This window comes from Electrophorus electricus, chromosome 22 (assembly GCF_013358815.1).
Source record: "Electrophorus electricus isolate fEleEle1 chromosome 22, fEleEle1.pri, whole genome shotgun sequence".
Lineage (NCBI taxonomy): Eukaryota > Metazoa > Chordata > Actinopteri > Gymnotiformes > Gymnotidae > Electrophorus > Electrophorus electricus.
The window spans coordinates 5,805,709-5,820,460 of record NC_049556.1 but is presented as its reverse complement, the minus strand read 5'-3'; the positions used below and the strand labels follow the sequence as shown (position 1 = coordinate 5,820,460).

At 41.9% G+C, this 14,752-nt stretch overlaps 1 protein-coding gene across 1 annotated transcript; it reads right to left on the bottom strand.

The window, feature by feature from the left end:
* Nucleotides 1-3,756: 3,756 nt before the first annotated feature.
* wdr41 (WD repeat domain 41) lies at nucleotides 3,757-13,120 on the bottom strand. The gene is made up of 13 exons (XM_027019319.2): nucleotides 12,520-13,120; nucleotides 12,116-12,231; nucleotides 11,470-11,518; nucleotides 9,429-9,557; nucleotides 9,235-9,297; nucleotides 8,565-8,676; nucleotides 8,392-8,454; nucleotides 8,056-8,157; nucleotides 7,633-7,817; nucleotides 7,273-7,394; nucleotides 6,328-6,413; nucleotides 5,600-5,736; nucleotides 3,757-4,777 (listed from the first exon to the last, which is right to left on the bottom strand). The coding sequence occupies exons 1-13, from the start codon at nucleotides 12,565-12,567 to the stop codon at nucleotides 4,637-4,639; spliced, it is 1,353 nt and encodes a 450-aa protein (XP_026875120.2). The 5' UTR covers nucleotides 12,568-13,120; the 3' UTR covers nucleotides 3,757-4,636.
* Between the last annotated feature and the right edge of the window lie 1,632 nt (nucleotides 13,121-14,752).

Here is a 14,752-nt window from a genome sequence, read left to right as displayed (position 1 = left end):
CCAGTTGGTGAATATGGCTCCAGAGTCACTCCAGTGCTGAACTCTACTGTTGAAGTCCAATCTCAAGGAGCTCCTCAACTCGGTATGATTCATGACTCAAGTATGACTCGACAAAGAGTCATGACTTGGCTCGGCTACAGAGCCATGGACACGTACATGGTTTAGTTGTTGGTGGTGGCTTTGACTCCTTTGACTTCACCACCAAACAGGCCATTGATACTGCTCGGCTTGGCTGTGTTAGTGGCCATCTTGGCCAGTAGAAACGTGACGTGTGGTATTAGGGTTCACTGTGAGTATGCTTCGACCTCAAAGCTGGACATCCATGATCTCTGTGGCCAAAATGAACTTAATTACAGCTGGGAAAGTTACAGGTCCCCTGTGGCCTTTCAGCCATGGTTGTCATTAAGGACAAGCCCCTTTAAAACAGGGTAGGTCTTGTGTTAGATCAGGTGGCTGTATGGGTAAAAGCCTTACTGTCTCCAGACTCGAATCTGTGTCTCCAAATCATATACAGAGATGCTGGTGATGGCAGGGATTCTCTGAGAGAGGGTAAAAGGGAGAGGTTGTGTACAGAGGGGCTTCCTAAAAGAGGGGTGATAGCCTTTAACAACAGGAAAATCTTCTGTAAAAACTAAGTCAACACCATCTCAGTATGCTTCTCAACCCCTTGTCATTCTCTCTGGAGAGCCTGGCTCCGTGTCCATACCATGCACTACACACCAAGCTTCTACCCTCACCTTTCACCACCATCGCCTGGAAACCTGCCTGGGATTTGACCCAAGAACCTCCTCAACCAGAGGAGGATCCATGATCAACCAGCAAGAATAACACTCTCAAACCTGTAGTTGGTGTGTCAGACAACAGCACCACATAAAAGCAAGATTGAGTTTGACCTTTTGTCCATGACCGTGACTTTGTGGTTGGAATGAAATGGAGATACATAAATTGAACCTGAGATGTTTTATGAACCAAATTAAGGCAAATACAAACTCTTAGGCAAAGCCTGACCCTTTATGGGTTAGAAGAATATTTGATTACCAGAGCCTGTCCACCAACCTATAGGTCTCGCCCATCAGCTACAAGAATGCAGAGGATGAACGCCTCCTCCTTATTAACCCAACTCCCCATCTTTAAAGGGCCCATATCCTACATGTTTTTGTTTTAGATTTTTCTTTTATGTCCACTTACAATGTTTGTGTGGCTTTATGTTCCCAAAACAATCATAATTCATTTTTATACAAACATATTCCAAACTCTTTTTAACCCTAGGAATTAAACAGGCTGTGTCTGTTAATGTGCCTTTAAGACAAATGGAAGATGAATGTGCTCTGTTCTGATTGGCATACCTGAGAACTGCAGCGTACGTGGGTGGGGCTACATTGCTGCAGGCCGAATAAGCAGAAGTATGTAAATGAGTTTGTTCTCATAACATCAGAGGAACAGTGATTTCAAAATGGGCTGTGCACTCTCACAATTGATTCAGCTCACAAAAGGGCTCAACAGTTACTTGACGTGCTGAATAAAGTGTGTAAGAGGAAGCAGAAATGTACTGGATAGGTTTCAAGGATTGACATTGACGAGGACTGCCATAGATGAGCAAGTACTGTTTGTCACAGTCCCTTACAATAACAAACCACCCCCCACTAGGATCAACTCTAGCACCACCATATCATAACCAAACCCCCTACCCCTGCCCCATCCAAAAGGTGTAATTGCTGCAGTAGAACAGAAGAGGAAAATCACTCAAACACAGATTGCCATTACTATGTTTTGTTGTTTTAATACTTAAGTATACCAGATTTTTTGCAGCATATTTCTGTGTGTGATGCAGATGGAATGGTATAAGACAGTGTGAACCATTATCACAGGCCTTCTGTAAAGGCCTTTTTTAATCGGACTCCATTCTAACTGTTGAGGCAATTGTGCACAATTGAGCAAAACCGTGTGCTATTTGAAATGCTTAGAAAATTATTGTTGGATCAGAAAGACAAGAGCTGTTCACTTGTCTCCCTCTAGTGTTCCAATATACAAAATTACACTGTTCCCGGACTTTCACACATCTGCTGATGCCAGAAAAAGAAAATAACTACACTATGCATTACTCTTTTGCGAGATTTCAAGTTAATTTGAACAAAGTGGACAAAAACAATATGGCAAGTCAGGATATTAAAATAGATTCATGAAACGGTCTTTGAGGTGCCTTACTATGTAGCATTCTCTTATTTCCACTCCTGCAGTCTGCTACACACACCTCACTCATTTAGAGTTAACCATGTGCTCTAGGCCCTGCAGGGCAACCTCACACATGTAGTCCAGTTTTACTTACTCTAGGACTGAGCACAAAGTCACAACAGCCAACAGAACAAAGCCATAGAATGTTCCTGAACCAAGGAATGTTTATACAGACTGGAGTAGTAGGTGCAATGCACATGGTCCAAATAACAAGGTGTCTGAGAAAATGGGCCGAGCTTCTAAAAACAGGCAAAAATAGAATTGGATCACAGTGAATTTTGTTTCTCTTGGAAATAATCATATGTCTCGTCCTGTTCCTTTCTCCTGGTCTTTTGGTTTTGGCTGAATATGTGAGTATGTGATTATCAACATTGTTTGTGATTGCAGCTTATTTGAGTGATGGTAGAACCTGCTGTGTTGTGCCACCATACAGATACACTTGGCTTGGATTCTTCTACTACACTTCAGATGCCTTTCTCTCACACACACACACTTTCAGAGTATTCATCAACATTTACCTCATCACTCTCACCCTCTCTCTGTGTGTGTGTGTGTGTGTGTGTGTGTGTGTGTGTGTGTGTGTGTGTGTGTGTGTGTAAAAATGTCACAAGAGTGGATATACTAATATGCGAAAACTAATGTGTGTAATGCTGTGACATGAGAATTTGTGTGAGGATGAAAATATATTGGAAGACAAAGCCTGCATTTCATAGCTTTAAAGGCTCCAGTGTTCTCTGAAACCTTCCAGGAGTGTACTGGAGAAACCTTAGGAATGTTACCATGGTTACATGTGATTGTTTCCTTTTTATGTTTCAGCAATTCTATCATGACTGACTGTTGCATCGTGGTGACTGTTCATTATTATTAGTAGTAGTAGTAGTAGTAGTAGTAGTATGTATCGGGCAGGACAGATATGTAATGATACTGTAATTTGAATAAGTAAATGGTGTAATTCTAGATGATATTACTATAGATGATATTACTATCATCATCTGACAGGGGCAACCTCACCAGCAGAGGGCGCTTTATCCGACTATTCAGTAGCGAGCGGTGTCTGGATATCGCAGTCTGCTAACAGCTCTTCCTGGTATCAAATCCGTGTTCTTAGTTCACGTCTTCGTTTTTGCTTTTTTTAACGGAATCAAAAGTGGGAGTTGTGCATGTGCGTGTTAAAAGCGTTGTATTTTTCCTTTTGATCTTTACATGCGCTAGCACAACACCTACAGTAGCATTCACGTTCGCATAAATGTACATAAAATATTTTAATACATGAAAACAACAATGAATGAAGTTGAACAATATAAGAATGAAGTCTGTCGACCATTATGGTGTGTGGGTTTTTTTTGGAAGGATTTAATGGTTTACTGTCGTATTTTAAAAAAAAATGTTGAAAATATGTTGCTTTTACTGTGCTCTGCTACAGCTATTTTCTTTTCTGTCTGAGTCTATTGTTTCGAATTCAAATTTTAAAAACACAAAAACATTGTACTTGTGAAACAAATTAAAGGAAACATGCACAGTAAACCGTTTTCCCATGTGCTCCTCCCAAAGCAAGCTTTAATGGCAGTTTACACTGGTAATAAAAATAAAAGCTTAAAATAAATGTTAAAGTAAAATATTACTTTTAAAATATTGGGAAAATGCAAATGTTTAATCACACATTGATTCTTCATTTCCTCACCAATTTATACCAACACATCAATAATTCATTTGAGCGCACAATTATGTGTATCCATTTAACTAGAAATTAAAAGTTTATATAAAATATTTTACAAATCATGCTTAAGAACACATATACCACACTTTCCAATTTCAAAATACTGGACTTTGTTAATAAACTTGAGTGTTATAGAGAGGTAAACACTGATTATGTATAAGGCATGAGTGTCTCACTGAATTCATGACCAGAGTATCAGTACCACCACAGAGTTGCAGTGACCCTGGACCATCTCGGACTAACAGCACTGACCATGGACCATGTCATGGTTACAGCACTGACCTTAGTCCACCTCAGAGTAACAGAGCCAACCAAAGACATTTGGTATTCAAGGCTTGTGAATGACCACACTTAAAGCAAAGGCTTCATGTAGATTGTCTCTACAGTTACAGAGAGTATGTGAGGCAATATCCATGCTCTTATTCACCAAGATTTAAACAGCACTGAGTGCCAACATTAAAGCGAGCCACAAGGCATTGTGTGGTATTTTTCCACTGTTGTTAATAGGATACATGTTTTTCACTCTGGAGGAGTGTTTTAAGTTTTTTGGGTTTTTTTTTGTTTTTTATAATAAAATACCAAAGCACCTCATGTCTTGCTGCACTTTGGAAATCAGCTTCATGCTTACTTGTCCCTCCAGGAGACAGACGGGCGTGATAGGCATTCCAGGAGGGCTGGCGGGCGAGCTCACAATCCTCCGCTCTGCTCCAGCTTTTGGAAGAGCGCCAGGCTGCGCAGCTGTGACTCCCTCTTGCCATCCTTCCACACGATGAGCAGATGATCCGCTGAGCAGGTGACCAGACCCTTCACCCCGAAACTCACAAACATCTGGGTGCAAAAGCAAACGCAGTGGCTTAGTGCACGTGACCTGGCTTTGACCTTAGTGTCAAAGGAAGACCCAAGTCTAGGAAGGAATCTCCAGTGCCGGCCCTGGAGGAAAATGCTCCCTGCTGCTCTGCTCCAGATCCAGCTCAGTAGCCAATGATTAAGCCCTTCACAAACCCCTTCAAATTTATATGAGCAGGGGGGAAAAAAATAAAGTGAGCAGAACATCCTGTCTCCATGACTACGACTGAGAACCACCTGCAGGAACTGTCTGTCTAACCCTTTATAAAAACTCAAGAGCTTTTCTGTGCAGTGCTGGAATGCAGCAATTGTGTGTGTGTGTGTTACAACTTAAACACACTGCCACACAATGGTTTTGTACACTCATTTCTTTAAAGCCCAAACCCACCATTTCTCCAGGCGCCAAAGCCCTGAGTGCTGGGCCAGGGCTGAACTGCCTACTAAGCTGCTTAGTAGCAGATCATTGGTGGACATTGCATCATACATTGACAGTCTCCCTCACACTGGCAACAGTGTTGATTACACAGACAATTCACAAGGATACCCTGACACACGTCCAACTGATCAATGCCTAGTACTCTGCATGCCATTTTTGACACAGATCGGCACAAGCAGATGGATAACAGCACCCAAATAAAATAGTCAAAAACAGCAACAGAGTGAAAGTCTGAACTAAATTAAAAACAAACAGAACTTGCAGACAGTTAAGCCTGCTTTAAGAATGACATTGACATTTAGGGTCACACAACACAACACAACATTTTTCTCTTACAATATTTTGGCATGGCAATGTGTCCAGCATACCTGCACTGCTCCAGAGTGACCAATCAAATCACCGATAAGCTCCAAGGAACGGAGTCCAGGAACTTCCAGAAGCTTCTTTGTAGGAGCACCAGCCTGTTTCCCAGATCTCCCAAAAGTGCCAAACATTCCAAAAAAACCTAGGGAAAGAATGAACGAGAGAGGGAAGGACAGAGACAGAAAGAAAGAAAGAAAGAAAGAAAGAAAGAAAGAAACACACACAGTTTTGTCTGTACCACCACTATTATAGGAGAAAGAGCTGAACTTAGGTTTGAGACATCCACTGGCCTGGTCAGGTTAGTCCTGACCGACCAGAGTCTCTTTCTAGGAGTTTAGAATGTGCTGGCTGTGTGCAACAGGACATTCTCTGCCAACAAAACAGAACAAAGTAATTTGTCTCAATCAAAACCCACTGAGATGCCATATTTTACTTCAGCTACTCTGAATCACACGAATGAATAAGTCAATACCTCATAACATAACAGATAGTTAGTACAGACACAGCCATTTCAGGATTTTCAATGCAGTTAATGTCTGGAAAAAAACAGCTGGGTAAAAGTGTGCAATATATTAAGCAGGACTTAATTCTCAGGCTGATTGATAAAGAATATTAGCTTTAATCTCCCTTCCATCTGTGTGCATGCATGTGTTTTTTTTAACAATCTCAGTGAGGCTAAAGACAGGTTAAAGAGAGAAAACCCAAAGGGAAGAAAGAGGCGTGTCCTGCTCACCTGTGGAGGCGGGCTCTGCAGCTAGAGGGAGGTCCTGTAACTCCCAGATCCTAATACTGCCATCCTCAGAGCACGACATCACCCGCCTTCAAGGCACACACACGTAGTGTATTACACAATACATTTCAAACAATCTCACACGTTCATAAGGTTCCATAGTAGTGGTCAAGCAATTAATCAGTCAGTCAATTAAATGCCAATATCAGCATAAGCCAAAAGGCTTTTATTTTTTTAACTTTTTTAAACAAAAGTTTATTTTTTTGATTACCTCTGGACATTTATTTAGCTGATGCATTTTTATTTTTTTTAAAAAGGGAACCGCAGAGAGAACGCAGCTCTACTTAAGCAGAGACAACAAAGACAAGTTTTAATAAACGTTCATTCAAGCTCCTCAATTTTGTGTCTCATTTGTAATTATTGAAAGACGACTGTATAAGATGGAAATAGCATCCCAGCAACATGACATCGGCATTATACATCAGCCATTAGTCTCCCTGCTCTCTAAACATAAGCATCAGCCAACCTCAACTCCACAGCAAACTGATAAAACTACTGATCTCTGCTAATATGAAAATGATCTGCTAAAATGATCGCATTCTCACATTCACTTTGACACAATTTCATTTTCACTTTGATACACTTTCCCCTCCATATTTACTTTGACATCAGGGAAATAAAGTCAAAATGTTGACTAAAGTAGTTCACAGCAAAAAACTTTAGTGTTAAAACAGTTATGGAGTAAAATAGTGATGCACTTTACTGACTGTATGCAAATGAATATCTCTTTAAAAAAAAGCAAACAGCAAACAATTAGCATACAATTTTTCTACAGAAATACACCAGCACACATTTTCATGCGCACATGTTCCCACAGGCACTCACTCAAACACACACACACACGCACGCACACATACACACACATGCGTGCGCATGGCACACACATACCCATTGTCCAGTAGCTCTGTATGCAGAATGTCAGAGTCATGGGCGACCTTCCTATAAGCCACAATGCTCTTCATCACTGCATTATACACATACAAACCACTACCGACTGCTGCAGTGATAAGCTGAGTGAGAGGAGCAGAGGTTAAAATAGTTTAATCAGAAGATGATTTAAAATCAAAACTTGGATTAAAAAACAAACATTGAAAACTTTCATCTACAGACACTATGATACTATGATGAAGCCATGAACTACTGGACTCCTGAAAATTTCATTCAAATTAGACTAAATAAAGTTAAATCCAAACAACAAAAACAAACCAAAAAAACCAACATTGAGGGTTGTTAAGAATGCTGGCTCACCTCTCCATCTGAGTACATGTGCTGAATGGACATCTCACTTTGCTTCTGCTGGCCAATTCTAACCTCCGATTGGCCATCTCCTGCTGGCTCCTCCCACAAAATGTGCTCATAGGCCTGAATTGTCCAATTAACTGTATCCCAGAGAATGAGCTCTCCAATGTGAGAACCACTAGCAAACAGTTCATCTAGGAACCATGAAGAGAAGATTTATACCAAGCCTTTAACAATCAGCTCATTTCAACACAAAGATATCAGTCAACTGTTCAGCAAAACCTCATGTAAGGCCACACAAACTTGCACCTTCTTCCTCTATAGTGCTATGTGTCAGACATACTAGAAGCAAATCTTAGTTCTGCAGGATGGTTTAGTAAGAGTGTGTGTGTGTGTGTGTGTGTGTGTGTGTGTGTAGCAGGGCAGACTCACTGTTGATGTTGATTAGCGATCGGATTGTATCCTGATGGTCAGCAAGGTGGTGAATGGCCAGGATTGACATCTCCGCTTCAGAGAGGTTTAACTTAAAAATCACTAAATCAACAACCCAAGATACATTAGACTCCTTACATACAACCAACATACAGAGCCAAACAGCCGTGACTGATTCACTGAGTGGCTGTTGTCTTAGCTTGCTAAACTGAGTGACCAAGTCATACTGCTGCTGTTCTTCAGGGCTTTTAAGAGTGAGCTGGAAGTATTAGTCAATAATTTGTGGATGAAGGTCCCCTTTAAGAATATGTGAACGCAAATGTCATCGTCACTTACTGATCTCTTTGTCCATGGAAGCAGCGACGCAGTTTTTGGGCAAGTCCACCATTGCAGTGATACCTATACAGGCAGAAAAATTTTCAGGGAGTTTAGTTTTGTAGACTGTAGCATTTCCCATGTTATTGCTTTTTGTAAGTGACTGAAATGTGTGCGTGAGTGTGTGCGTGTACCTGCATCTCTGTGATGCACAGTTTTACACTTCAGCTGAAAGTCTCGGTTCCACACACAGAGCTCATTACCGCCTGAGAGCCACACATCCAAATGATCCAGCACCAACAAACACTAAAAGAAACACACACACACAATGAAGCACCAATGCACAGGACATTTGTGAAAGAGAGAACAGTTAGTGTAAACATACACACACAGTCATATGCATGGAGAAAACCACATTAACATCTCTACTGTGAGTGCTGCTTCCTGTCTGAGGCTCACAGATCAGACACCTACAGGTCTGACACTATACCTGCAGAGCACACACTGTATTTTTCTCATAGGCAAAATCAGACACTGTTCTGCAAATCATACAGTATTATCTTAAGAGTGTGGCTCAATGTGTTTGCTCAAATGACACCACATCACGCAGTAAGCCCAAACAGCTCATAGAATCATGTTCACTGTAAAAAGGGAAATATGCCACACAACACATTTTACATTAAAAACTTCCACATGGAAGGTATGAATGAGCAGCACGTATGCAGTATAGAAAAATATGGTTTTGTTTACTGTTTGCTTCAACAGAAGAATATAGGTCAGACTGTGACACCTTAAAAAAGGAGGGTAGATCAGACAGTTCCACCTTAACAGGAGTGTACACAATCCACTATCAGAGAGTATTACCTTAACAGATGAGTGTAGATCAGACACAGTTTGCAATCTGTTTCCACTGTCTGGGTCCCACAACTACACCAGTATCAAGGTTAATATATTATCCACCACAGAAAGTGCAGTATGAGACACGTGTGTGTTTGCACGTGTGTGTGTGTGTGTGTGTGTGTGTGTGTGTGTGTGTGTGTGTGTGTGTGTAAGGATACACTCAGCGTGCGGTCGGATGATGCTGTTATAAGTGCTGTGTGAGGTCTTTCTCCTTTGATGAAAGTGTAAGTTGTCATAGCCGTAATCTGTTGAGTGTGACCTCGTAACTCCACCAACCGCTCTCCAGTCTGAAACAGAGTCACACAAAACACCCACACAGAACAATGAACACACTACACATGCTAATCTCTGACCTCAGAATTTGTCTTGTGCTATGTACGTTGGTGCAATCTCTCTAATCTGGCATGCCTTATTCAAACACTCACATTTATGTCATTTGGCACAAACTCTTATCTACTGTGACTAACATTTATCAGTATGACATGCATCGCCTTGTAGTTGAACCTACGACCTTGATGTTACTAGCACCATGCCCTAATGGCTGTAAACATACACATGCTTTTGCAGGTGAGGGTGCAGCAGCGTGTGTTGGGCACAGGACCTACAGTGCCTCCAAGTAGTATTCAACCCTCTGCAAATTTATACATTTGGAGTTAACTTAGCACTGTGAAATCTGGACTGTAGATGGGCCTGGACATGTGAAATGCACTGCAGCAAAAAAAGAATCTTATTTCTCTGTTTTTTGTTTTGTTTTTTTTAATTTTGCAAAGTCTACCAGAGGGTCAATTATTATTCAACCCCTCAAATCTCAAATCTGTTTGGTTCCCTCAAGTATTAAGAAGTAATTGAGGTATTAAGAACAATGAGCTTCACATGCTGGGATTAATTTTCTGTTTTTTCCTGCCTTTTCTGACTATAAAAGCCCCTCCCCAAACAAGTGAACAGCACTCATACACAGTCAACATGGGAAAGACTAAGCAGTATTCCAAGGCCATCAGAGACAAAATTGTGGAGGGTCACAAAGCTGGCATGGAATACAAAACCCTTACCAAGGAGTTGGGCCTACATTTCTCCACCGCTGGGAGCATCATCCAGAAGTGGATGGCTTATGGAACTACTGTTAACCTTCCACGGCCTGGACATCCTTTCAAAGTTTCCTCCTGTGCTGAAGCCAGGCTTGTCCGAACGGTCAAGGCTGACCCAAGGACAACAAGTAGGGTGCTCCAGGAAGATCTCATGGCGGTGGGGACATTGGTTTCAATAAAAACCATAAGTAACGTACTCCACCGCAATGGTCCTCAAAAAGGTACCTTTTTTACTTTCAAAGCGTCATGTCAAGGCCCGTCTAAAGTTTGCTCATGATCACTTGGAGGACTCTGAGGCAGACTGGTTCAAGGTTCTCTGGTCTGATGAGACCGAGATCGAGGTCTTTGATGCCGACCACACCCGGGGCGTTTGGCGAGAGGATGGCACTGCATATGACCCCAAGAATACCATCCCTACAGTCAAGCATGGTGGTGGCAACATCATGCTGTGGGGCTGCTTCTCAGCCAAGAGGCCCAGCCATCTCGTCCGCATCCATGGGGAGATGGATAGCACAGCTTACCTGGAGAGTTTGGCCAAAAACCTCTGCTCCTCCATCATTTCATCTTCCAACAGGACAACGACCCCAAGCACACGGTCAAGAAAACCAAGGCCTGGTTTAAGAAGGAAAAGACCAAGGTGTTGCAGTGGCCTAGTCAGTCTCCTGACCTTAACCCAATTGGAAACTAGTGGAACGAGCTCAAGATCAAAGTCCACAAGAGATGCCCAAAGAGCCTAGACAACTTAGAGAAGATCTGCATGGAGGAGTGGGCCAAAATTACTCCAGCGACCTGTGCTGGCCTAATCAGGTCTTATAAAAAATGATTAATAGCTGTAATTGCAAACAAGGGTTATTCCACAAAATATTAAACCTAGGGGTTGATTAATAATTGACCCTAATTTTTATGTTTAAAATGTATTATAATTTAATTGAGCAACTCGTACTTTTTGTTTGTAATATTTAGGCATCTGTTAATAAATGCTACTCTTGTTCAAAGTTGGAAGGCTCTAAATTATTTACAACTTGTTGAATTTGCAAAATCTGCAAGAGATTCAATACTACTTGGAAGCACTGTATATATACACACACACACACACACACACACACACACACACCTCAACGTTCCACACAAGCACCATCCCATCATCCCCAGCAGATGCAAACCTGAAAAAAAATAAACAGAACAATCACGGATTAAAACTTGACCTTAACTCACTTCATATTCAGAAGTTGTTTTTTCCCCCATCTTAGAGAGTGTTACTAAAAGCATGTGCACACCATTTTTTGTCATAATGGCTGACACAGGGTCAGTCAGGTGTCCTAGAATTGAAGGTCTGTAGCATCCAGTTCTGGTTGATGGAGATCAAGCTTCCCATTACAACCAGACCACTCACACACAAACACACTCAGAAACCATTATAACTAGGCTGTGGGAGTAGGGTTAATACGTAGGCTTTGGGGGAGGGTGAGTGCAAAGGTGAAAGGTGTTATGTGAAGAACAGAGGCTACCAGGTTGGTTCATTCCCTCTCTCCTGCGCACTCACTCACTCACAGACGCTAAAGCTCTCTCGGGCTCTGATGATTAAGCTCTTGTCACGCTCTGTAAGTTTGCTTTTGGAGAGGATCTAGCTCGCGCTTTACCTGTCAATCACAGGGTCGACTGGGCAGGCTCCGGTGAGTGAGTGAGTGGGTGAGAGAGAGAGAGAGAGAGAGAGAGAGAGAGAGAGAGAGAGAGAGAGAGAGAGAGAGAGGATTGCTTACCTGAAGTCATCAATCTGCACCAGAAATCGAACAATGTCAAAATGTCCTTTCAGCACCTGCAACTCCGTGAAACAGTTTTTCGGTTGTTCCTCGCCGATGCACAGCGCCGCGCTCTTCTGCAGACGCGGAGTGAACACAACGGACACACGAATCAGAGCCGCGGAGAGACTTCAATCAGCAGCCGAGATTGCTGAGCTGCCCGCTGTTGGCTTGGCTGGGTCAGGGAGGCTTCCCCGTACCTACAGCCATCCAGGTACTTCAGTCTTAAGCGTAGCCAAAGGACTGAAGCTTCAAGCTATAAGTATAACGATGTCTCTCCCTTTTTTATCTAAAAAAAAAAAAAAAAGCCAAGAGGAGCAAAATGTCTTCTCGCTTGGAAATGTATCCAGACGATTTGTACTCACCTCGATCGTGCCTTGCGACCCGCGCCCGCCCATGATCCATCGCAGCATGTCTGTCGTTTCTACCTGCACTATTCTGAAGTTAGACGCGAACACAGCGCCGAGCCAGATGAACAACAGCAAAATGGGTCGATTTCCCCCAAAATTCCCAACACGGTCATTCAGTGAGCTGCGTTTATCTGACTTATGCCAAAAAGATAACTGGTCGGCCTCCGATTTTCGAAGGCTGTGGAGCTTATGACATCTGAAACACAGTATCACCCTGTAAACAAGAGCTAGCTACACACCTACCAACGGTCAGCGGTGGCTTTTGTTAAATTTCGTTGATTTATCAGTACAGTGTACATTAGGATATGGAAAACATATTTTAAAATGTTCGTGTACACAGATGTTTGTAATATTAGCCACAGTCTAGTTTACGTTTTCCTATAAGATGCTCATCACAACAATCTTCACGCATTCATGTGACTAAACTACGGAAGCTCCTAAAGGACAATTGTGTGCAGGCCATGTTTGAGAAACGCTAACTCTTATGGCAGGTTGTAGTTTTCTTAGATTTCTTATTTATTACTAGCATTTTACATTTCGAAATGGATCTTAATCCAAATTGCCGTTTTATAAAAGCAGTAACTATATCACGCAACAAATATCTAACCTTTTTAAAATATTTTAACTAATTAGTCGCAACACGTTGAATAAACGAATTTGCTATCATATGTTTTCGCGTTATGTTTCTTTTTGAATAATTATGTTGCTAAATCAACCAATATCACATATAATTCCTAGACCACAAAATATCGCGTTATTTTGTCACCTTAGCGCGACACATATGAGCACTAGATGGCAGTCTACATCAACCCAGCAGAAACGGTTTCAGAGAGCTTTCCGTTTGAATTCGAATACATCATGCTTGCATTCACAATTACTTTAATCATACTGAGCAGTTAGCTACAAAATCAGTGACTTAAGTCAGAAGTCATTGTAGACCTACTATAACATGTGTCCTTTGCGCTCTCTCTCTCTCTCTCTCTCTCTCTCTCTCTCTCTCTCTCTCTCACTTTCTGTCTCTCTCTCTCTCTCTCTCTCTCTCTCTCTCTCTCTCTCTCTCTCTGAGAATGGAGAGAGTGATGGCATGTGTAAGGAGCAGAGTAACTATTTGTGGATTACTGTCACACTCCCACAGGCCCCTCTAAACACACACACACACACACACACACACACACACACACACACAGAGGGAGAGAGAAAGAAGAGTGTGTGAGAGGTATGACCTTCATGGCATGGCAGACGGAGCTCCGGTGCTGATTTCTGATTTAGTGTCGATGTGCTGTGCTTGTCACGCCACCGAGGTGCTTTCCACACCGTAATACAGAAGCTCAAGGGCAGATGGAGAGAGCGAGACAGAGCGAGACAGAGCGAGAGAGAGAGAGAGAGAGCACTGTGTGTCTTAGAAATATGACCAAAGGTATCATTCCAAACAAGTGAGTAGCATCAGATGGCAGAATGATAATTGTACAGCACAGAAAGCTGGCTGCTGTAAGCACTGCTAGAACACAATGTCAAACATGAACAATGAAATGAATCCCCATACAAAAAGTCAATGATGAGAGAGAGAGAGAGAGAGAGAGAGAGAGAGAGAAGTGAATATAGATGGGGGGATATGGATTTTTTGATGTTGCTGGATTTAACCTCTAATCTGTAGTGGAGTTGCTGTGGCATTAGATGAGAGTTTTACCTTAATTCAGCAGGACTAAGGGTGCACTTGGAGATACATAGCTTTAGCTTGTTGTATTTACATAGACTCAAAGTAGAGCATAAGTGTGTGTATGGGACACACATTGGCACACAGTAACTAAGGGAGAGTGTGTCTATGTTGCTGTGATCTATTAAAGTCCTTTCTGCGGTTCTCAGACATACAAATGGATTATTCCACACTACACATTAATGTCTGTGATTGAGTAAATCAATAAAGCAAAGTAATCGATATTACTCAACTGTGCCCACCTTATGTAAAGAAAAACCCTTAAAAGACACACACACACACACACACACACACACACACTTAAAAATTGAATTTGCTGTTCTAAAGTGTGTTTAAAGCAGGGGGTTTGGGTGTGTGTACTGTAAAACTGTAATTTTTATTAGTCATATCAGTTGTGACTGAGACTCACATACACTTGCTTATGTTTTAATTACACATTTACTCATGGTGATCGCACACATACACACAGGCACA